General features: G+C 45.5%; 1 protein-coding gene across 2 annotated transcripts in view; it reads right to left on the bottom strand.

The window, feature by feature from the left end:
* LOC140395338 (protein HID1) overlaps positions 1-22,390 on the bottom strand; it is a 306,127-nt gene that overhangs the window by 78,555 nt on the left and 205,182 nt on the right. For both annotated transcript variants that reach the window (XM_072482976.1, XM_072482977.1), the window contains exon 16: positions 2,753-2,791. In XM_072482976.1, the coding sequence (XP_072339077.1) occupies positions 2,753-2,791 (39 nt within the window). The remainder of the gene's footprint in view (positions 1-2,752; positions 2,792-22,390) is intronic.

Here is a 22,390-nt window from a genome sequence, read left to right as displayed (position 1 = left end):
AGTGTGTTGCTCAGAGGAGAACTTGCAGGTGGTAGTGTGCCCATGTGTCTGCTGCCCTTGTCCATCTAGATGGTAGGGGTTGCTGGTTTGGAAAGCACTGAAGGGTCCTTGGCGAGATGCGGCAGTGCATCGTAGAGATGGTACATACTGCTGCTACTGTACGCCGGTAATGGAAGGGGAGAATGTTTAAGATGGTAGATGGGATGCTGATCAAGTGGGTTGCTTTGTTCGGATGGTATCGAGTTTCTTAAGAGTTGTTTCAATTGCACTTACCCAGGCAAGGGGCAAGGTTGAGAAGGTGGGCCTTCATGAATAGTCCTTGTATGGACCAAGACTGTAACAAAGTCTGGAGTGCACTGGTTTTGGCAGACCCAAACTGAGCATCAGTGAACAGGCTATTGCTGAGTAAGTACCATTTGATAGCGCTGCGAATGACGCCTTCTATCACTTCACTGATGATTGAGAGTAGGCTATGTTGTGCTAATTGGGCGAGTTGGATTTGTCCAGCTTTTTGTGGACAGGACACGTTTGGGAATTTCTTTACATTGTCAGGCAGATGTCAATATTGTAGCTGTACAGGGAACAGCTTGGCTAGAGGTACCATTAGTTCTCCAGCACAAGTCTTCAGCACTACAGCTAGGAGGTTGTTGAAGCCCATAGCTTTTGGGATCACACAATCCACGATGATACTGCCAAGCAGCACTGAGGGAGTGCTGCACTGTCGGAAATGCCGCCTTTTAGATGAGACATTAAACCCATTTTCTGCCTGCCTTCTTGGGTGGCTATTGAGGAACCCTTGGAACTATTTCAGAAAAGTACAGGAGTTATCTGCAGTATCTTGGTCAATATTTATCCCTCAATCACATCACTAACACGGATTTCTGGTCGTTATCACATTGGGTGTTTGGGAGAGTTGCTACATGCAAATTGTCTCTCACACTCAGAGTAAATTGGCTGTAAAGTGCTTTGGGATATTCTAAAATCGTGAAAGCTGCTTTCTAAATGGATGCTCTTTCTTTGTGCTCTCTCTTTTCTCCCCATCCTCACCACAGTTACAGATCCCATTCAGGTGCTATAAAGCAGCATATTCCTGAGGTAATACAATGTTACAAATGTAAAACATTACATAGAGATAACGAGTCACAGCTTGAAGAGTTCCCACGTTTAGATTGAGAATAGTCAGACACTTCTCACCAATCAGTTCACAGGCTTGAAACACTCCACTCAAAGAAATATATTGACCCCCTTTCTCCACCTTGACCTCCAAATGCCCAGATTCAAGCTGGTAAGTAATTCACCAATGCCCACCCCATGCAGCCACTTTCCACTGGCTATTCAATATTGGTGGAAATCACAGCTGTGCATGATCTTGTTCCAATTTTCCACCAGCTACTCAGCATCTAATCCAAGCTGACATTTTAGTGCTGTGTTGAGGGAGTTCTGCACTGTCAGAGGACCCACTTGTCCTTTCAGGATCCCAAGGCACAATTTGAATGTCAGGGTGCGAGTTCTTTCTGATATCCTGGTCAATACTTCTCCCTCAACCAACATCACCAAAATAGATGACCTGGTCATTTATCACATTGCTGTTTGTGGGAGCTTGCTACGCACAAACTGACTGATGCATTTACAACTTACAACAGTAACTACACTTCAAAAACTGTTATGTCATTGGCTGTCGAGGTTTTTGGAATGTCATGAGGATGCCAAAGTTGCTGAATAAATGAAGTCTCTTTCTTTATTACGGCAGAGGAAATTACATGCAACAGAATGGCCAGTAGAAAACAACATGAGGTGAACAACTGAATCTTTTTTCTGTGTAGTAAAAGGCTCAGATCAAGGTGGGGAGACCATGTGGGCAGCATCCAACTCTTAAAGGTTCAATATTCAACATTACTTTTCAAGACTGATAGTGGGGGGATAAGCAGTTTATGCATTTTTAAAATTAATTCGTGGAACGTGGGTGGAATCGCTTATTGTCACAAGTAGGCTTCAATGAAGTTGCTGTGAAAAGCCCCCAGTCACCACATTCCAGCGCCTGTTCGGGGAGGCCGTACGGGATTGAACCTGCGCTGCTGGCCTGGTTCTGCCTTACAGGCCAGCCGTTTAGCCCACTGTGCTAAACCAGCCCCTGGTGGAGGTGAGCCACCAATTACTGGTGCAGGTGAGCCACCTTCAAACAGAGTGCATTGCTGTGGGTCAGGATTCGCATGTAGGACATGATGAACTAGATGGGTTTTACGACAATCCGGTAGTTTCATGATCATTTTATTCCTTATTAATTAATGAATTGAAGTTGCAGTGCCATGCCATGTGGGATTTCAACTCTTATCCCCAGAACATTAGTTCCGGTCTGTACTACAATCCCAGTAACATAACCACTATGCTACAGATTTGCCTGTATTTTAGAAACTGAACTGGGGGCTTCAGGCCACAGGAATAAATATATATATTTTTTATAAATTTAAAGTGCCCAATTTGTTTTTCCCAATTAAGGGGCAATTTAGCTTGGCCAATCCAAACTTCCCAGCACATCTTTGCAGACATAGGGAGAATGTTGAACAGCGACCTGGGCCGAGATTGAAAGCAGGTCCTCGGCACCATGAGGCAGCAGTGAACACTGCGTCACCGTGCCGCTCCCACAGAGAATAAATATATCAGACTAACACCTTGTCCCAAAAAAATAAAAGCAGAGAGAAGGACACAGAGAAACCAATCAACAGTTAATACAGAAGTCACAGTCTTATCTTACCCAGAATGTTCTGCAGGAAGAGGCTGCAATCACATCCCCCTAGTGTTGGAAAGAGAACACATGATTTTAGAATTAAATCATTCCACAACATACAGACCAGACCACGAGAGACAAAGACTTTACAGCCCTCTTGCTGTATTCAATCACTCCCTCCCAATGCCTTCCTGAAGCTACCCACGCAGAGAACGTATCCACAGATCCTGGATGTTAGCCTCTAGCTGCTGTTGAATAAAGAGTCAAGAGTTCTGCTCCTTTTCCCAAACACCTTTATTTTTCCTTTGTACACACTCAGCACCAAATTCCATCATCACATCACATGCTCCCAAGGCCAGCTGTAACCCCTTAAAATATCAGTGCCAATTATTGGATCAATGAGACATCTAATTGAAATGTTTCTTAACCCATTCCTTCAGTCTCCTCTTCCTTGGAGAAAACCCAAAAATGGTGAAAACAAAATTGCAAGTAACTCAAAAAACACACAATTTCCCCCCTCTTCCTTTTTTTTTAGAAGGAAAAAAAACCCACAACAGGCGCCCTTCATTAACAACATCCAAAGGTTTATAGCCCCTCTTTTCGTTAAACAGACAGATAATTGATAGCTACTGTCGACCCATTTAACTTTTGCTATCTCCCCTCTGTCCAACATCTGCTTCAAACTTGCGATGTCTATCCACCAGAGGGCAGTAGAGCGGAGCTGCTGATTGGCTGTTGCAGGGAAAATTTGCATCAGTGCATTGAGGTCACTGCATCCAGAAAGTGTACCTGAGCAAGACACCCTAGATGTTCAAGTGAAGGCAAACATCCAGCAGAGGGCAGCAGTGCGGAGCTGTTGATTGGCTTAAATTTGCATCAGTGCATTGCGGTCACTGCATCCAGAAAGTGTACCTGAGCAAGACACCCTAGGTGTTCAAGTGAACGCAAGCATCCATCAGAGGGCAGTAGAGCGGAGCAGCTGATTGGCTGTTGCGGGGAAAATTTGCATCAGTGCATTGCGGTAACCGTATCTTGAAGATGGTTTGTGGAGGAGCTGTTGTCAAGTGACAGTTAAACCCAAAACACTTCTTCAGTGTTTCCCTCCCAACCTCCTCCTCTAACCAAAAAGAAAAGACAATCACTGTAAGGATCCCAGCCGAGTATAGATCAAGAGGGAGACTCGATGGTGGTAGAAGTAGAAAGAAGTTGAACCGTGACGTCACAGCCTACAGGCAAGTGATTGGCTGCTGACTGGCAAGTAGTTTTTCTTTTCCCTGAGGTGTTATCGTGCAGGGCGCAGTGGTTGCTGAGCGAGTGCTTGCTGAGAAGGTGAGTAAATTTTTTAAAAACTTACTGTTGGGAGTTTCCAGCTGAATCCGGTCGGAATGAGGACAGGAGTAACTGCTGGGTAAGTCGTAAAGATTTTAATTGTTTACGCAGGCCCATAACAGCTGATTGCTGTTCTCGTGTGGGGTGCAGTTGTTGCTGGTTAAGTGTTATATTTTTACCTGTATTTAAGTTGGGCAGCTTCTAAACCCTAGACACTACGCTTGTAGTGTCCCCCACCCTTCCACCTCCTTTAGCCTAAGGGGTAGTGAGAACATCAGGTGAGATCTTTCTTTCTTTTTCTTTTTTTATCTAGAGGGGATCGCAGGGAAGGCAGTCAATGTTCCTCCTGCAGAATGCTTGAGGTGAGGATTAATTTCACCTGTGGGAAGTGCACCCAGCTCCAGCTCTTCCGAAACCACATTAGGGAACTGGAGCTGGAGCAACCAAGGATCATTCAGGAGGCAGAGGTGGTCATCGATCGTAGCTTCAGGAATGTAGTTACTCCGAAGAATCAAGATCGATGGGTGACGGTGAGAGGGGCTGGGAGGAAGCAGTCAGTGCAGGGATCCTCTGTGGTCATTCCCCTCAGTAACAAGTATACCATTTTGGATACTGTTGAGGGGGACGACCTACCAGGGGTAAGCCACGGTGAACGGATCTCCAGCACTCAGTCCAGAGAACTTGTCGACCCGCAGGTTTTCTAAATTGCTATAAGGAGAGTGGTAAAAAGCACTTTGGCTACTGAGACTTTAAGCCTTGTAAAGGCGGTGGATATGACCTTTTATATATCTCAGATATTGACAGAAATTTTGGGATTAGGGGATTTGGGTAATATACCTATTGACTGTCACATTGACAATAAATCCCTGTGGGAAAATGTGCACGCTACAAAAAGTGTCAATGAGAAAAGGCAAAGGATAGAACATAGAACAGTACAGCACAGAACAGGCCCTTCGGCCCTCGATGTTGTGCCGAGCATTGTCCGAAACAAAGATCAAGCTATCCCACTCCCTGTCATTCTGGTGTGCTCCATGTGCCTATCCATTAACCGCTTGAAAGTTCCTCCACTATCACAGCAGGCAGTCCATTCCACATCCTAACCACTCTGCGTAAATAACCTACCTCGGACATCCCTCCTATCTCTCCCACTCTGAACCTTATAGTTATGCCCCCTTGTAACAGCTACATCCACCCGAGGAAATAGTCTCTGAACGTCCACTATATCTATCCCCCTCATTATCTTATAAACCTCTATTAAATCGCCTCTCATCCTCCTCTGATCCAAAGAGAAAAGCCCTAGCTCCCTCAACCTTTCCTGATAAGACCTATCCTGCAAACCAGGCAGCATCCTGATTAATCTCATTTGCACTCTTTCCAATGCTTCCACATCCTTCCTATAATGAGGTGACCAGAACTGCACACTATACTCCAAATGTGCTCTCACGAGGGTCATGTATAGTTGCAGCATAACCCCGGCTCTTAAAACTCAAGCCCCCTGTTAATAAACGCTAACACACTATAAGCCTTCTTCACGGCTCTATCCACTTGAGTGGCAACCTTCAGAGATCTGTGGACAAGAACCCCAAGATCTCTCTGTTCCTCCACATTCCTCAGAACCCTGCCGTTGACCCTGTAATCCGCATAAATTTTTTTCTACCAAAATGAACCACCTCGCACTTATCAGGGTTAAACTCCATCTGCCATTTTTCGGCCCAGCTCTGCATCCTATCAATGTCTCTTTACAGCCTACAACAGCCCTTCACCTCATCCATTACTCCACCAATCTTGGTATCATCAGCAAATTTACTGATCCACCCTTCAGCCCCCTCCTCCAAGTCATTGATAAAAATCACAAATATCAGAGGACGCAGCACTGTTCCCTGTGGTACACCGCTGGTGACTGGTCTCCAGTCTGATAATTTTCCATCCACCACCACCCTCGGTCTTCTATGTGATAGCCAGTTACGTATCCAATTGGCCAAATTTCCCTCTCTCCCACACCTCCTTACTTTCTTCATGAGCCGACCTTATCAAACGCCTGACTAAAATCCATATATACGACATAAACTGCTCTATCTTCATCTACACACTTAGTTACCTCCTCAAAGAATTCAATCAAATTTGTGAGACAAGACCTACCCTTCATAGATCCGTGTTGACTATCCCGGATTAAGCTGCATCTTTCCAAATGGTCCTTAATCCTATCCTTCAGGACCTTTTTCATTATCTTACCGACCACCGAAGTAAGACTAACTGGCCTATAATTACCAGGGTCATTCCTATTCCCTTTCTTGAACAGAGAAACAACATTCGCCACTCTCCAGTCCTCTGGCACTATCCCCATGGACAGCGAGGACCCGAAGATCAAAGCCAAAGGCTCTGCATCCCATCCCTTGCCTCCCAAAGAAACCTTGTATATGTCCCATCTGGCCCAGGGGACTTTTCGACCCTCAGGCTTTTCAAAATTGCTAATACATCCTTCCTCAGAACATCTGGATGAACTTCGGATCATTCAGGGGGCAGAGGTGATCAGAGATAGTAGTGTCAGGGATGTAGTTACTCCGAAGAGTCAAGATGGATGGGTGACGGTGAGAGGGGCTGGGAGGAAGCAGTCAGTGCTGGGATCCTCTGTGGTCGTTCCCCTCAGTAACAAGTATACCATTTTGGATACTGTTGAGGGGAACGACCTACCAGGGGTAAGCCACGGTGAACGGATCTCCAGCACTCAGTCCAGGGAACTTGTCGACCCGCAGGTTTTACAAAATTGCTAATACATCCTTTCTCAGAACATCTACCTCCTCCAGCCTACCGCCTAAATCACACTCTCATCCTCAAAAACATGGCCCCTCTCCTTTGTGAACACTGAAGAAAAGTATTCATTCAACGCCTCTCCTATTTCTTCTGACTCCATGCACAAGTTCCCACTACTGTCCTTGACCAGCCCTACCCTCATCCTGGTCATTCTTTTATTTCTCACATAAGAGTAAAAAGCCTTGGCGTTTTCCTTGATCCGGCCCGCAAAGAACTTCTCATGCCCCCTCCTAGCTCTCCTAAGCCCTTTTTTCAGTTCATTCCTTGCTACCTTATAACCCTCAAGCGACCCTACTGAACCTTGTTTTCTCATCCTTACATACTCTTCCATTTTCCTCTTGACAAGACATTCAACCTCTTTTGTGAACCATGGTTCCCTCACACGGCCATTTCCTCCCTGCATGACAGGGACATGCCTATCAAGGACACGCAGTATTTGTTCCTTGAACAAGCTCCACTTTTCATTTGTGCCTTTCCCTGACAGTTTCTGTTCCCATCTTATGCTCCCTAATTCTTGCCTAATCGCATCATAATTACCCCTCCCCCAATTATAAACCTTGCCCTGCCATATGGCCCGATCCCTCTTCATTGCAATTGTGAAAGACACCGAATTGTGGTCACTATCTGCAAAGTGCTCTCCCACAAACAAATCTAACACTTGGCCCGGTTCATTACCCAGTACCAAATCCAATGTGGCCCCCCCTCTTGTCGGCCTATCCACATATTGTGTCAGGAAACCTTCCTGCACACACTGTACAAAAACTGCCCCATCCGAACTGTTCGACCTACAGAGGTTCCAATCAATATTTGGAAAGTAAAAGTCACCCGTGACAACTACCCCGAGACCGCCACACCTATCCATAATCTGTTTTGCAAATTCTTCCTCCACATCTCTATTGCTATTTGGGAGCCTATAGAAAACTCCTAACAATGTGACCGCTCCTTTCCTATTTCTAACTTCGGCCCATATTACCTCAGTGGGCAGATCCCCTTCAAACTGCCTTTCTGCAGCCGTTAAAACTATCCTTGATTAACAATGCACTCCTCCACCTCTTTTACCACCTTCCCTACTCTTACTGAAACATCTATACCCCGGAGCTTCCAACAACCATTCCTGTCCCTGTTCTAACCATGTCTCCGGAATGGCCACAACATCGTATTCCCAAGTACCAATCCACGCTCCAAATTCACCTTATTCCGGACGCTCCTTGCATTGAAGTAGACACACTTCAACCCACATCTCTGTCTGCCGGTACACTCCTGCGACCTTAATACCCTCCTCAGTACCTCACTACTCTCGACACTGGCTTCTGGACTACAGCTGGTTTTCCCACCCCCCTGACAAATTAGTTTAAACACCCCCGAAGAGCCGTAGCAAATTTCCCTCCCAGGATATTGGTGCCCCTCTGGTTCAGGTGCAAACCGTCCTGTCTGTACAGGTCCCACCTTCCCCAGAATGTGCTCCAATTATCCACGTACCTGAAACCCTCCCTCCTACACCATCCCAATAGCCACGTGTTTATGTGTACTCTTACCCTGTTCCTCACCTCACTAGCACGTGGCACCGGCAACAAACCAGAGATGACAACATGGTTTGTCCTGGCTCTCAACTTCCACCCTAGCTCCCTAAATTCCCGTTTTAAATCCCCGTCCCTTCTCTTACCTCTGTCGTTGGTACCGATGTATACCACGACTTGTGACTGCTCCCCCTCCCATTTAAAGATTTAGAATTTTTTAGAATTTAGAATTAACATTGCAGAAGGAGGCCATTCGGCCCATCGAGTCTGCACCGGCTCTTGGAAAAAGAGCACCCTACTCAAGGTCAACACCTCCACCCTATCCCCATAACCCAGTAACCCCACCCAACACTAAGTGCAATTTTGGACACTAAGGGCAATTTATCATGGCCAATCCACCTAACCTGCACATCTTTGGACTGTGGGAGGAAACCGGAGCACCCGGAGGAAACCCACGCACACACGGGGAGGATGTGCAGACTCCGCACAGACAGTGACCCAAGCCGGAATCGAACCTGGGACCCTGGAGCTGTGAAGCAATTGTGCTATCCAGAATACTACCGTGCTGCATTCTGAAAACACGGTCCGAGACATCACGGTCCTGGCACCCGGGAGGCAACACACCATCCGTGAGACTCTTTCGCTGCCACAGAACCGTCTATCTGTCCCTCTAACTATCGAGTCCCCAATAACTATTGCTCTCCTGCTCTCCCTCCTTCCCTTCTGAGCCACAGGGACGGACTCAGTGCTGGAGATCCGTTCACCGTAGTTTATCTCTGGTAGGTCGTCCCCCTCAACAGTATCCAAAATGGTATACTTGTTACTGAGGGGAATGACCACAGAGGATCCCTGCACGGACTGCTTCCTCCCAGCCCCTCTCACCGTCACCCATTGATCTTGATTCTTCGGAGTAACTACATCCCTGACGCTACTATCTATGATCACCTCTGCCTCCTGAATGATCCGCTTCATCCAGATGTTCTGAGGAAGGATGTATTAGCAATTTTGAAAAACCTGAGGGTCGAAAAGTCCACTGGGCCAGATGGGATATATACAAGGTTTCTTTGGGAGGCAAGGGATGAGATTGCAGAGCCTTTGGATTTGATCTTTGGGTCCTCGCTGTCCACGGGGATAGTGCCAGAGGACTGGAGAGTGGCGAATGTTGTTCCTCTGTTCAAGAAAGGGAATAGGAATGACCCTGGTAATTATAGGCCAGTTAGCCTTACTTTGGTGGTCGGTACGATAATGGAAAAGGTCCTGAAGGATAGGATTAATGACCATTTGGAAAGATGTAGCTTAATCCGAGATAGTCAACACGGATTCGTGAACGGTAGGTCTTGCCTCACAAATTTGATTGAATTCTTTGAGGAGGTAAATAAGTGTGTAGATGAAAGTAGAGCAGTTGATGTCGTATACATGGATTTTAGTAAGGCGTTTGATAAGGTTCCCCATGGTCGGCTCATGAAGAAAGTAAGGAGGTGTGGGATAGAGGAAAATTTGGCCGATTGGATAAGTAACTGGCTATCACATCGAAGACAGAGGGTGGTGGTGGATGGAAAATTTTCAGACTGGAGCCCAGTTACCAGCGGTGTACCACAGGGATCAGTGCTGGGTCCTCTGCTATTTGGAATCTTTTTCAATGACTTGGACGAGGGGGCTGAAGGGTCGGTCAGTAAATTTGCTGATGACACCAAGATTGGTGGAGTAGTGGATGAGGTGGAGGGCTGTTGTAGGCTGCAAAGAGACATTGATACGATGGCGAACTGGGCCGAAAAATGGCAGATGGAGTTTAACGCTGATAAGTGCGAGGTGATTCATTTTGGTAGAAAAAATTTGAATGCGGATTACAGGGTCAACGGCAGAGTTCTGAGGAATGTGGAGGAACAGAGAGATCTTGGGGTTCATGTCCACAGATCTCTGAAGGCTGCCTCTCTAGTGGATAGAGCCGTGAAGAAGGCTTATAGTGTGTTAGCGTTTATTAACAGGGGGTTTGAGTTTAAGAGCTTTGGTGTTATGCTGCAACTATACATGACCCTGGTGAGACCACATTTGGAGTATTGTGTGCAGTTCTGGTCACCTCATTATAGGAAGGATGTGGAAGCATTGGAAAAGGTGCAAAGGAGATTTACCAGGATGCTGCCTAGTTTGCAGGATAAGTCTTATGAGGAAAGGTTGAGGGCGCTAGGGCTTTTCTCTTTGGAGCAGAGGAGGATGAGAGGCGACTTAATAGAGGTTTATAAGATAACGAGGGGGATAGATAGAGTGGACGTTCAGAGACTATTTCCTCGGGTGGATGTAGCTGTTACAAGGGGGCAAAACTATAAGATTCAGGGTGGGAGATAGAGGAGGGATGTCCGAGGTAGGTTCTTTACTCAGAGAGTGGTTACGGTGTGGAATGCTGTGATAGTGGAGTCGGACACATTAGGAACTTTCAAGCGGTTATTGGATAGGCACATGAAGCACACCAGAATAAGAACATAAGAACATAAGAACTAGGAACAGGAGTAGGCCACCTGGCCCCTCGAGCCTGCTTCGGCATTCAATGAGAACATGGCTGATCTTTATGGACTCAGCTGCACTCTCCGGCCCGTACACCATATCCCCGAATCCCTTTATTCTTTAGAAAGGTATCTATCTTTTTCTTTAAAACGTTTAAAGAAGGAGCCTCAACTGCTTCACTGGGCAAGGAATTCCAGAGATTCACAACCCTTTGGGTGAAGAAGTTCCTCCTACACTCCGTCCTAAATCTATTTCCCCTTATTTTGAGGCTATGCCCCCTAGTTCTGCTTTCCCCGACCAGTGGAAACAACCTGCCCGCATCTATCCTATCTATTCCCTTCATAATTTTATATGTTTCAATAAGATCCCCCCGCATCCTTCTAAACTCCAATGAGTACAGTCCCAGTTTACTCAACCTCTCGTCATAATCTAATCCCCTCAACTCTGGGATCAACCTAGTGAATCTCCTCTGCACTCCCTCCAGTGCCAATATGTCCTTTCTCAGGTAAGGAGACCAAAACTGAACACAATACTCCAGATGCGGCCTCACCAACACCCTATACAATTGCAGCATAACCTCCCTAGTCTTGAACTCCATCCCTCTAGCAATGAAAGACAAAACTCGATTAGCCTTCTTAATCACCTGTTGCACCTGCACACCAACTTCTTGCGACTCGTGCACCAGCACATCCAGGTCCCTCTGCACAGCAGCATGTTTTAACATTTTACCGTTTAAATAATAATCCATTCTGCTGTTATTCCTCCCAAAATGGATAGCCTCACACTTGGCAACATTGAATTCCATCTGCCAGACTCTAGTCCATTCACCTAACCTATCCAAATCCTTCTGCAGACTTCCGGTATCCTCTGCACTTTTTGCTTTACCACTCATCTTGGTGTCGTCTGCAAACTTTGACACATTGCACTTGGTCCCCAACTCCAAATCGTCTATGTAAATTGTGAACAACTGCGGGCCCAACACTGATCCTTGAGGGACCCCACTAGTTACAAGTTGCCAACCAGAGAAACACCCATTTATCCCCACTCTCTGCTTTCTGTTAGTTAACCAATCCTCCACCCATGCTACCACTTTACCCTCAATGCCATGCATCTTTAGTTTATGCAGCAACCTTTTGTGTGGCACCTTGTCAAAAGCTTTCTGGAAATCCAGGTATACCACATCCATTGGCTCCCCGTTATCTACTGCACTGGTAACGTCCTCAAACAATTCGACCAAATTAGTCAGACATGACCTACCCTTTGTGAACCCATGTTGCGTCTGCCCAATGGGACAATTTCCCTCCATGTGCCCCGCTATTTCCTCCTTAATGATAGATTCCAGCATTTTCCCTACAACCGAAGTTAAGCTTACCGGCCTATAATTACCCGCTTTCTGCCAACCTCCTTTTTTAAACAGTGGTGTCACGTTTGCTACTTTCCAATCCTCTGGGACCACCCCAGAGTGAATTTTGATAAATTATCACTAGTGCGTTTACAATTTCCCTAGCCATCTCTTTTAACACTCTGGGATGCATCCCATCAGGGCCAGGAGACTTGTCTACCTTTAGCCCCATTAGCTTGCCCAATACTGCCTCCTTAGTGATTACAATCATCTCAAGGTCCTCACCTATCATATCTTTATTTCCATCAGTCACTGGCATGTTATTTGTGTCCTCCACTGTGAAGACTGACCCAAAAAACCTGTTCAGCTCCTCAGCCATTTCCCCGTCTCCTATTATTAAATCTCCCTTCTCATCTTCCAAAGGACCAATATTTACCTTAGCCACTCTTTTTTGTCTTATATATTTGTAGAAGCTTTTACTATCCGCTTTTATATTCTGAGCCAGTTTACTTTCATAGTCTACCTTACTCTTCTTTATAGCTTTTTTTAGTAGCTTTCTGTTGTCCCCTAAAGACTTCCCAGTCCTCTAGTCTCCCACTAATTTTTGCCACTTTGTATGTTTTTTCCTTCAATTTGATACTCTCCCTCACCTCCTTAGATATCCACGGTCGATTTTTCCCCTTTCTACCATCTTTCTTTTTTGTCGGTATGAAGCTTTCCTGAACACTGTGAAAGATCGCTCGGAAGGTTCTCCACTGTTCCTCAACTGCTTCACCATGAAGTCTTTGCTCCCAATCTACCTTAGCTAGTTCTTCTCTCATCCCATTGTAATCGCCTTTGTTTAAGCACAAAACACTAGTGTTTGATTTTACCTTGTCATCCTCCAACTGTATTTTAAATTCCACCATATTGTGGTCGCTCCTTCCAAGAGGATCCCGAACTATGAGATCATTAATCAATCCTGCCTCATTACACAGGACCAGATCTAGGACCGCTTGCTCCCTTGTAGGTTCCATTACATACTGTTCCAGGAAATTATCCCGGGCACATTCTGTAAACTCCTCCTCAAGGCTGCCTTTACCAACCTGGTTAAACCAATCGATATGCAGATTAAAATCTCCCATGATAACCGCTGTACCATTTCTACATGCATCCGTTATTTCTTTGCTTATTGCCTGCCCTACCATCCTGTTACTATTTGGTGGCCTATAGACTACTCCTATCAGTGACCTTTTCGCCTTACTATTCCTGATTTCCACCCAAATTGATTCAACCTTGTCCTCCATAGCACCAATATCATCCCTTACTATTGCCCGGATGCCATCCTTAAACAACAAAGCTACACCACCGCCCTTACCGTCCATTCTATCCTTTCGTATAGTCTGATACCCTTAGATATTTAACTCCCAGTCGTGACCATCTTTTAACCATGTTACAGTAATGGCCACTAAATCATAGTCATTCACGATGATTTGCGCCATCAACTCATTTACCTTATTTTGTATACTACGAGCATTCAGGTAAAGTACACTTATGCTGTTTTTTATGTCTTTGTTATGAATCCTAACACCTTGATCAGTAACTTTTCGCAATTTATTTTTCCTCTTACCCTTTCCCCTAATTTTCCTCGTCTTTGAACCCATATCTCTACATAATAACCTGTCACGTAACCTGCTGCCTTGATCTCCATTAACCATTATACTGTCCATAGCTTTACACTTCCCTTCCCCCCCAACTTGCAAGTTTGAAGTACTTGTGACCAACCTATTTATCCTATTCGCTAGAACACTGATCCCAGAATGGTTCAGGTGAAGACCGTCCCAACGGTACAGGTCCCTCCTGCCCCAGTACTGATGCCAATGACCCATGAAATGGAATCCCTCTTTCCCGCACCACTCCTTTAGCCACGTGTTAACTTCGCTAATTTTCTCAACCCTATGCCAATTGGCACGTGGCTCAGGTAGTAATCCAGAGATTATAACCCTGGAGGACCTGGTCTTTAATTTAGTCCCTAGTGTTTGATAATCCCCAAACAGGTCCTCTTTCCTAGTCTTACCTATGTTGTTAGTCCCAACGTGGACCACAACAACTGGATCCTCCCCCTCCCTCTCCAAAATCCTTTCAAGCCGATCAGAGATGTCCCTCACCCTGGCACCGGGCAGGCAACATACCATGTGGGACTTTCGATCTGGCTTACAAAGGATGCCATCAATCCCCCTAATAATAGAATCCCCTACAACTGCCACTTGTCTTTTTGCTCCCCCCTCTTGAATGGCTTCCTGTACCACAGTGCAGTGGTCAGTCAACGCATCCTCCCTACAGCCCTCTTCCTCATCCACACAGGGAGCAAGTACCTCATACCTGTTGGACAAGGTCAAGGGCTGAGGCTCCTCAACTCCTCAACTCAGGATCCCCCTTCCTGCCTCCCTTGCAGTCACACCACTCTGTCCCTGACCACTGTCCCAATTAACAGTACTTATTCTATCGGGTATGACTGCCTCCTGAAACAAAGCATCCAGGTAATTTTCCCCCTCCCTGATGTGCCGCAGTGTGTGCAGCTCGGTCTCCAGCTCATCAATTCTGAGCCGAAGTTCCTCGAGCAGCCAACACTTGCTGCAGATGTGGTCACTGACGGTCTCAATGGGATCCACCAGTTCCATCATCATACAACAACAGCACATCACCTGTCCTGCCATAATCAATTCGTTAATTAATTTAAATAATTTTTTTTTTTTTTTTTAATGTTTTTATAGAACCTCAAGGATAAACCCGAACACAGCCCTCTCTCGCCACTCACCCGAACTCAGTCACTCACCTAAACTCAGATGCACTCTGTTCCGATCAGCACTCCATGACTAAAGGCACTCCTGCCACACCTTTTGTGCACTCACCTCTCCTAGCACTGTCCCGGCTCTCTCTCCTCTCACGCTGTTTTTCGCTGTCCCGGCTCTCTCTCCTCCCGCGCTTTTTAAATCTCCCCGCTCTCTTCTCTCGCGCTGTTTTCACTGTCCCGGCTCTCTCTCCTCTCACGCTGTTTTTCGCTGTCCCGCTCTCTCTCCTCCCGCGCTTTTGAAATCTCCCGGGTCTCTCCTCCCACGCTGTTTCCGCTGTCCCGGCTCTCTCTCCTCTCGCGCAGTTTTCGCTGTCCCGGCTCTCTCTCCTCCCGTGCTTTTTAAATCTCCCGGCTCTCTCCGCTGTCCCGGCTCTCTCTCCTCCCGCGCTGTTTTCGCTGTCCCGGCCCTCTCGCCTCTCGCGCTGTTTTCGCTGACAGGGAGTGGGAATGACAGGGAGTGGGATAGCTTGATCTTGGTTTCGGACAATGCTCGGCACAACATCGAGGGCCGAAGGGCCTGTTCTGTGCTGTACTGTTCTATGTTCTATCCTTAGCCTTTTCTCATTGACACTTTTTGTAGCGTGCACATTTTCCCACAGGGATTTATTGTCAATGTATCAGTCAATTGGTATATTACCCAAATCCCCTAATCCCAAAATTTCTGACAATATCTGAGATATATAAAAGGCCAAATCCACCGCCTCTACAAGGCTTAAAGTCTCAGCAGCCAAAGTGCTTTTTACCTCTCTCCTGATTTTCTTTGTATCCCACACAAGAGGGCAACATTTACCATTGTTCCCCATAAGGAAAATTATAAAACCTCCTGCGTTTGACCTCCTCCTACCCCATCACATAAATTTGCATAGGACACATCACTATAAACGGAGTTTCAAGTGGATCAAATCACCTAAAACCGGGAACCTCAAAACACACTCCTGCATTTTTAGTTTGACCAAGGCTTTATTTGCCCTCATTATGTCTTCCACTTTAGGATCATTCATTTTTCTACTCAACGCTAAGACATCAAAACTAACGTCCGGTCTAGTCTGTCTACCTAACCAATTCAGTTGCCCAATTAAACCTCGCAGTTGCTCTTTTTCCATCTTTGAAACCACTGCGTCTTTTTGTGAAACTCGGCCACGACTAACTGCCATTGGGCTGATGCTCTCCAAATAAGATTGCTGACGTAAAGTTGGCCCTAACTTAGTCTGTCCGATTTCCAGTCCAATATATTTAAATGCACCGGAAGCCTGACTTCCAACCCTGAATTCTTTCCTCAAACCAGAGATTACAATAGCTTCAAAATCACGAGCCCCACCCCGCAAAAAATCGTCGACATGCATCATAAAAATGCTAGAAAGATTTCCTTTATAGTGCCAGTAAAACATTTCTGGATCTGCTTTCAACTGGCAACAGCCTAACTTTAACAAAACTGACCTTATTGAAAAATACCAGACCCCAGACGCATCATTTAATCTATATACACATTTGTTCAACTTCCAGGAGTAGCTGCCTCTTTAGGAGGACGGAGAAAAAGGCCTCTCTGGAGCTGATGCCCCTGCAAAAAGGCAGCTTTTATATCGATAGAATTGCATTCCCGTGCCTTTGTGGCTGATAGAGCCAAGAAGATCTTTAAAATAACCTTTCCTGCCGTAGGTGAATTTACCCTTAAATCCTGATCTTCTAAGTTTTCTTCAAATCCCCTTGCCACAAGCCTGGCCTTTGCCTCTCAGTTCCATCTGGAAGAACCTTTTCCATGCAAATCTATCTGTGGGAGAGAGCTCTTTCTCCCCTATCCGGTACTTCCGTGGAGACCCCAAATTCACTCCAACTGTGCAGTTCTTGCTGTTTGGCATCTTTGATGACTTTTTCATCCAATTTGTTGGAGGCCACAAAAATCTCACGCGCATGTGGGCTTCTACTCCTAGTGGCATTCATAGTCTTACCCATAGAACATAACAACGCAGTTCAGGCCCTTCGGCCCTCGATGTTGCGCCGACCTGTGGAAACCACTCTAAAGCCCATCTACACTATTCCCTTATCATCCATATATTTATCTAATGCCCATTCAAATCCCCTTAATGTTGGCGAGTCCACAACTGTTGCAGGCAGGGCATTCCACGCCCTTAAAGAACCTACCTCTGTCATCTGTCCTATATCTATCTCCCCTCAATTTAAAGCTATGTCCGCTCATGCTAGACATCACCATCCGAGGAAAAGGGCTCTCACTGTCCACCCTATCTAATCCTCTGATCATCTTGTATGCCTCAATTAAGTCACCTCTTAACCTTCTTCTCTCTAACGAAAACAACCTCAAGTCCCTCAGCCTTCCCTCATAAGATCTTCCCTCCATACCAGGCAACATTCTGGTAAATCTCCTCTGCACCCTTTCCAATACTTCCACATCCTTCCCAGGCGACCAGAACTGCACGCAATACTCCAAATGCGGCCGCACCAGAGTTTTGTACAGCTGCAACATGACCTCATGGCTCCGAAACTCAATCCCTCTACCAATAAAAGCTAACACACCGTACGCCTTCTTAACAACCCTATCAACCTGGGTGGCAACTTTCAGGGATCTATGTACATGGACACCGAGATCTCTCTGCTCATCTACACTACCAAGAATCTTACCATTAGCCCAGTACCCTGTCTTCCTGTTATTCCTTCCAAAATGAATCACCTCACACTTTTCTGCATTGAACTCCATTTGCCATTTCTCAGCCCAGCTCTGCAGACTTATCGATGTCCCTCTGTAACTTGCAACATCCTTCCGCACTGTCCACAACTCCACCGACTTTAGTGTCATCTGCAAATTTACTCACCCATCCTTCTACGCCCTCCTCCAGGTCATTTATAAAAATGACAAATGCAGTGGCCCCAAAACAGATCCTTGTGGTACACCACGAGTAACTGAACTCCAGGCTGAACATTTCCCATCAACCACCATCCTTTGTCTTCTTCCAGCTAGCCAATTTCTGATCCAAACTCCTAAATCACCCTGAATCCCATGCCTCCTTATTTTCTGTAATAGCCTACCATGGGAAACATTAACAAACGCTTTACTGAAATCCATATACACCACATCAACCGCTTTACCCTCGTCCAACTGTTTGGTCACCTTCTCAAAGAACTCAATAAGGTTTGTGAGGCACGACCTACCCTCCACAAAACCGTGTTGATTATTGCTAATCAAATTATTCCTTTCCAGATGATTAACTCTTGTAAACCTTTCCAAGATTTTGCCCACAACAGAAGTAAGGCTCACTGGTCTATAGTTACCGGGGTTGTCTCTACTCCCCTTCTTGAACAAGGAGACAACATTTGCTATCCTCCAGTCGTCTGGCACTATTCCTGTAGACAAAGATGACTTAAAGATCAAAGCCAAAGGCTCAGCAATCTCCTCCCTAGCTTCCCAGAGAATCCTAGGATAAATCCCATCCGGCCCAGGGGACTTATCTATTTTCACACTTTCCAGAATTGCCAACACCTCCTCCTTATGAACCTCAAGCCCTTCTAGTCTAGTAGCCTGTATCTCAGTATTCTCCTTGACAACATTGTCTTTTTCCTGTGTGAATACTGACAAAAAATATTAATTTAGCACCTCTCCTATCTCCTCGGACTCCACGCACGTACTGTCCTTGACTGGCCCTACTCTTACCCTAGTCATTCTTTTATTCCTGACATACCTATAGAAAAGCTTTTTGGTTATCCTTGACCCTACCTGCCAAAGACTTCTCATGTCCCCTCCAGGCTCTTCTTAGCTCTCTCTTTAGGTCCTTCCTAGCTAACTTGTAACTCTCGAGCTCCCTAACTGAACTTTCATGTCTCATCTTTACATAAGCCTCCGTCTTCTTCTTGACAAGTGATTCAACTACTTTAGTAAACCACGGGTCCCTCGCTCGACCACTTCCTCCCTGCCTGACAGGTACATACTTATCAAGGACACGCTGTAGCTGTTCCTTGAACAAGCTCCACATTTCAATTGTGCCCATCCCCTGCAGTTTCCCTCCCATCCTATGCATCCTAAGTCTTGCCTCATCGCATCATAATTGCCTTTCCCCCAGATATAACTCTTGCCCTGCGGTATATACCTATCCCTTTCCATCGCTAAAGTGAATGTAACCAAATTGTGGTCACTATCACCAAAGTGCTCACCTACCTCCAAATCTAACATCTGTCCCGGTTCATTACCCAGTACCAAATCCAATGTGGCCTCTCCTCTCGTTGGCCTATCTACATGTTCCAAGACCTTGACAAACTACATCCCCTATCCTGCCTGGTATCTCGTTCTGTACTGCTACTGCTTGATCTTTCCCTTCTGCTGTGGGATGTCCTTTCAATAGTTCTCGACCTTTCCCTGCGAACCTGTTCACTATCCAATGTACTATCTGAACTGGCACTGCGTTTCTGTGCCCTCCAATTTTGAACTTTGTGTTCCCAATCCATTGTCTTGACTCCTTCCCCTGAATGTTGTACATTCAACCAGTGTTTATACTTTCCAGTGGCCTTCCCTGCTCAATTAACAACAGTTGCATCCTTCCATTGACGAGACCCTTCAGGCAAGTATGTCACTTTTGTACCAACTTTTGGCAGTTGTCCTTTCGGAAAAATGGCCTGTTCTAATTCATCAGAAGTATTGTGTTCCTCTACAGAAACTCTGTCTACATCAGTTAACGGTCCTCATAGTTCTGTAACACGTGCGTACCAGATGACCCTGGTTCCTCATAATGTCTGTCTGCTCAGTCTAAATTTGAAAATTTGTAATCTGTACCCATTATCCTTGATGAATGTACCCCAACAGTTTGATTGCCATGTTGCAAAATAATTGTTTTGCCATCTATGCCTATCATCTTTCCTGGGCCTTTCCATTCATTAAAATTGTCTCTCTTATAGTATACTATGTCTCCTTGCTGAAAAATGGTATTTGATGGCTGTACACGAAGCCTTAAAGCTCTGCGAATTCTTTCAGAGGCTTCTGCCTCCAAAAAAGTTTTTCTACTGCTATATAACGCATTTAAATGCTCAGCAAAGGCAGAGCTAATTGTAGTCCCTTCCCAAGCAGGAGGCTGGTCATCTAAAATGGATGGAATTTTAAGATTTCTACCAAACAATAATTGATAGGGACTATAGCCCCCAACCATCTGTAACAAATTCTTTGCATGTACCGCCCATGCTAAGGCCGCATTTAACTTAAAATTTGGTCTATCTGCCAAAATTTTCCAGAGCATGTCATCTATTACTGCATGGTTTCTTTCACGCACACCAATGTCCTAGGGGGTGCTTTTGCTAACACTGTTGGGGAGGTTTTAAACTAATGTGGCAGGGGGATGGGAACCAGATTACTAAGTTAGAGGTCAGTAAAGAGGCAGCAACTAAAGCCAGTAAGGTACTAGATAATAAACTCAATGTGACTAAGGGGAAGAGTAGACAGGGAAGAGATGATGAACGCAAAGGGACAGGTGGTCTGAGGTGCATTTGTTTCAATGCGAGAAGTGTAGCAGGTAAGGCAGATGAACTTAGGGCTTGGATTAGTACCTGGGAATATGATGTTATTGGTATTACTGAGACTTGGTTGAGGGAAGGGCAAGACTGCCAACCAAATATCCCAGGGTATAGATGCTTCGGGAGGGATGGAGAGGGAGGTAAAAGGGGTGGAGGAGTTGGATTACTGGTCAGAGATGATATCACAGCTGTGATTAAGGAGGGCACGATGGAGGATTCGAGCACTGAGGCAATATGGGTAAAGCTAAGAAATAGGAAGGGTGCAGTAACATTGTTGGGACTTTATTACAGGCCTCCCAAAAGCGAGCGTGAAGTAGAGGTACAAATATGTAGACAGATTATAGAAAAATGTAGGAGCACTAGGGTGGTCATGATGGGAGATTTTAACTTCCCCAACATTGAATGGGACTCATGTAGTGTTGGAGGCATAGATGGAGCAGAATTTGTAAGGAGCATCCAGGAGAGTTTTTTAGAGCAGTATGTAAATAGTCCAACTGGGGACGGGGCCATACTGGACCTGGAATTGGGGAACGATCCCGGCCATGTGGTTGAAGTTTCAGTCGGTGATTACTTTGGGAATAGCAATCACAATTCCATAGGTTTTAGAATACTCATGGACAAAGGCGAGAGTGGTCCAAAAGGAAGAGTGCTAAATTGGGGAAAGACCAAGTATAACAAAATTCCGCAGAAGCTAGGGAATGTGGATTGGGAGCAGCTGTTTAAGGGTAAATCCACATTTGGAATGTGGGAGTCTTTTAAGGAAAGGTTGATTAGAGTTCAGGACAGACATGTCCCTGTGAAAATGAGGGATAGAAATGGCAAGATTAGGGAACCATGGATGGCGGGTGGAATTGTGAGACTAGCTAAAATGAAAAAGGAAGCATACATAAAATCTAGGTGACTTAAAACTGATGAAGCTTTGGAGGAATATCGGGAAAGTAGGACAAATCTCAAACGTGCAATAAAGAGGGCTAAAAGGGGTCATGAAATATCTTTGGCTAACAGGGTTAAGGAAAATCCCAAAGCCTTTTATTCGTATATAAGGAGCAAGGGGGTAAATAGAGAAAGGATTGGCCCACTCAAAGACAAAAGAGGGAATTTATGCGTGGAGTTAGAGGAAATGGGTGAGATTCTTAATGAGTACTTTGCACCGGTATTCACCAAGGAGAGGGACATGACGGATGTTGAGGCGAGGGGCTGGATGTTTAAATACTCTAGGTCAAGATGGCATAAGGAAGGGGGAAGTTTTGGGTATTCTAAAAGGCATTAAGGTGGACAAGTCCCTAGGTCCGGATGGGATCTATCCCAGGTTACTGAGGGAAGCGAGGGAAGAAATATTCTCGTAACAGCCTCCCCGAACAGGCGCCGGAATGTGGCGACTAGGGGCTTTTCACAGTAACTTCATTTGAAGCCTACTTGTGACAATAAGCGATTTTCATTTCATTTCATTTTCAAATAGCTGGGGCCTTAACAGATACCTTTGCAGCATCCTTGAGCACGGGTGAGGTCCCGGAGGACTGGAGAATTGCTAATGTTGTCCCTTTGTTTAAGAAGGGTAGCAGGGATAATCCAGGGAATGAAAGACCTGTGAGCTTGACGTCAGTGGTAGGAAAACTGTTGGAGAAGATACTGAGGGATAGGATCTATTCACATTTGGAAGAAAGTAGACTTATCAGTGATAGGCAGCATAGTTTTGTGCAGGGAAGGTCATGTCTTACAAACCTAATAGAATTATTTGAGGAAATGACAATGTTAATTGATGAGGGAAGGGCTGTAGATATCATATAAATGGACTTCAGTAAGGCGTTTGATAAAGTTTCCCATGGCAG

The sequence above is a fragment of the Scyliorhinus torazame genome, chromosome 18 (assembly GCF_047496885.1).
Source record: "Scyliorhinus torazame isolate Kashiwa2021f chromosome 18, sScyTor2.1, whole genome shotgun sequence".
In the NCBI taxonomy this organism is placed as follows: Eukaryota; Metazoa; Chordata; class Chondrichthyes; order Carcharhiniformes; family Scyliorhinidae; genus Scyliorhinus; species Scyliorhinus torazame.
Note: the sequence above shows the minus strand (reverse complement) of the source record. Positions and strands in the feature narration are given on the sequence as shown.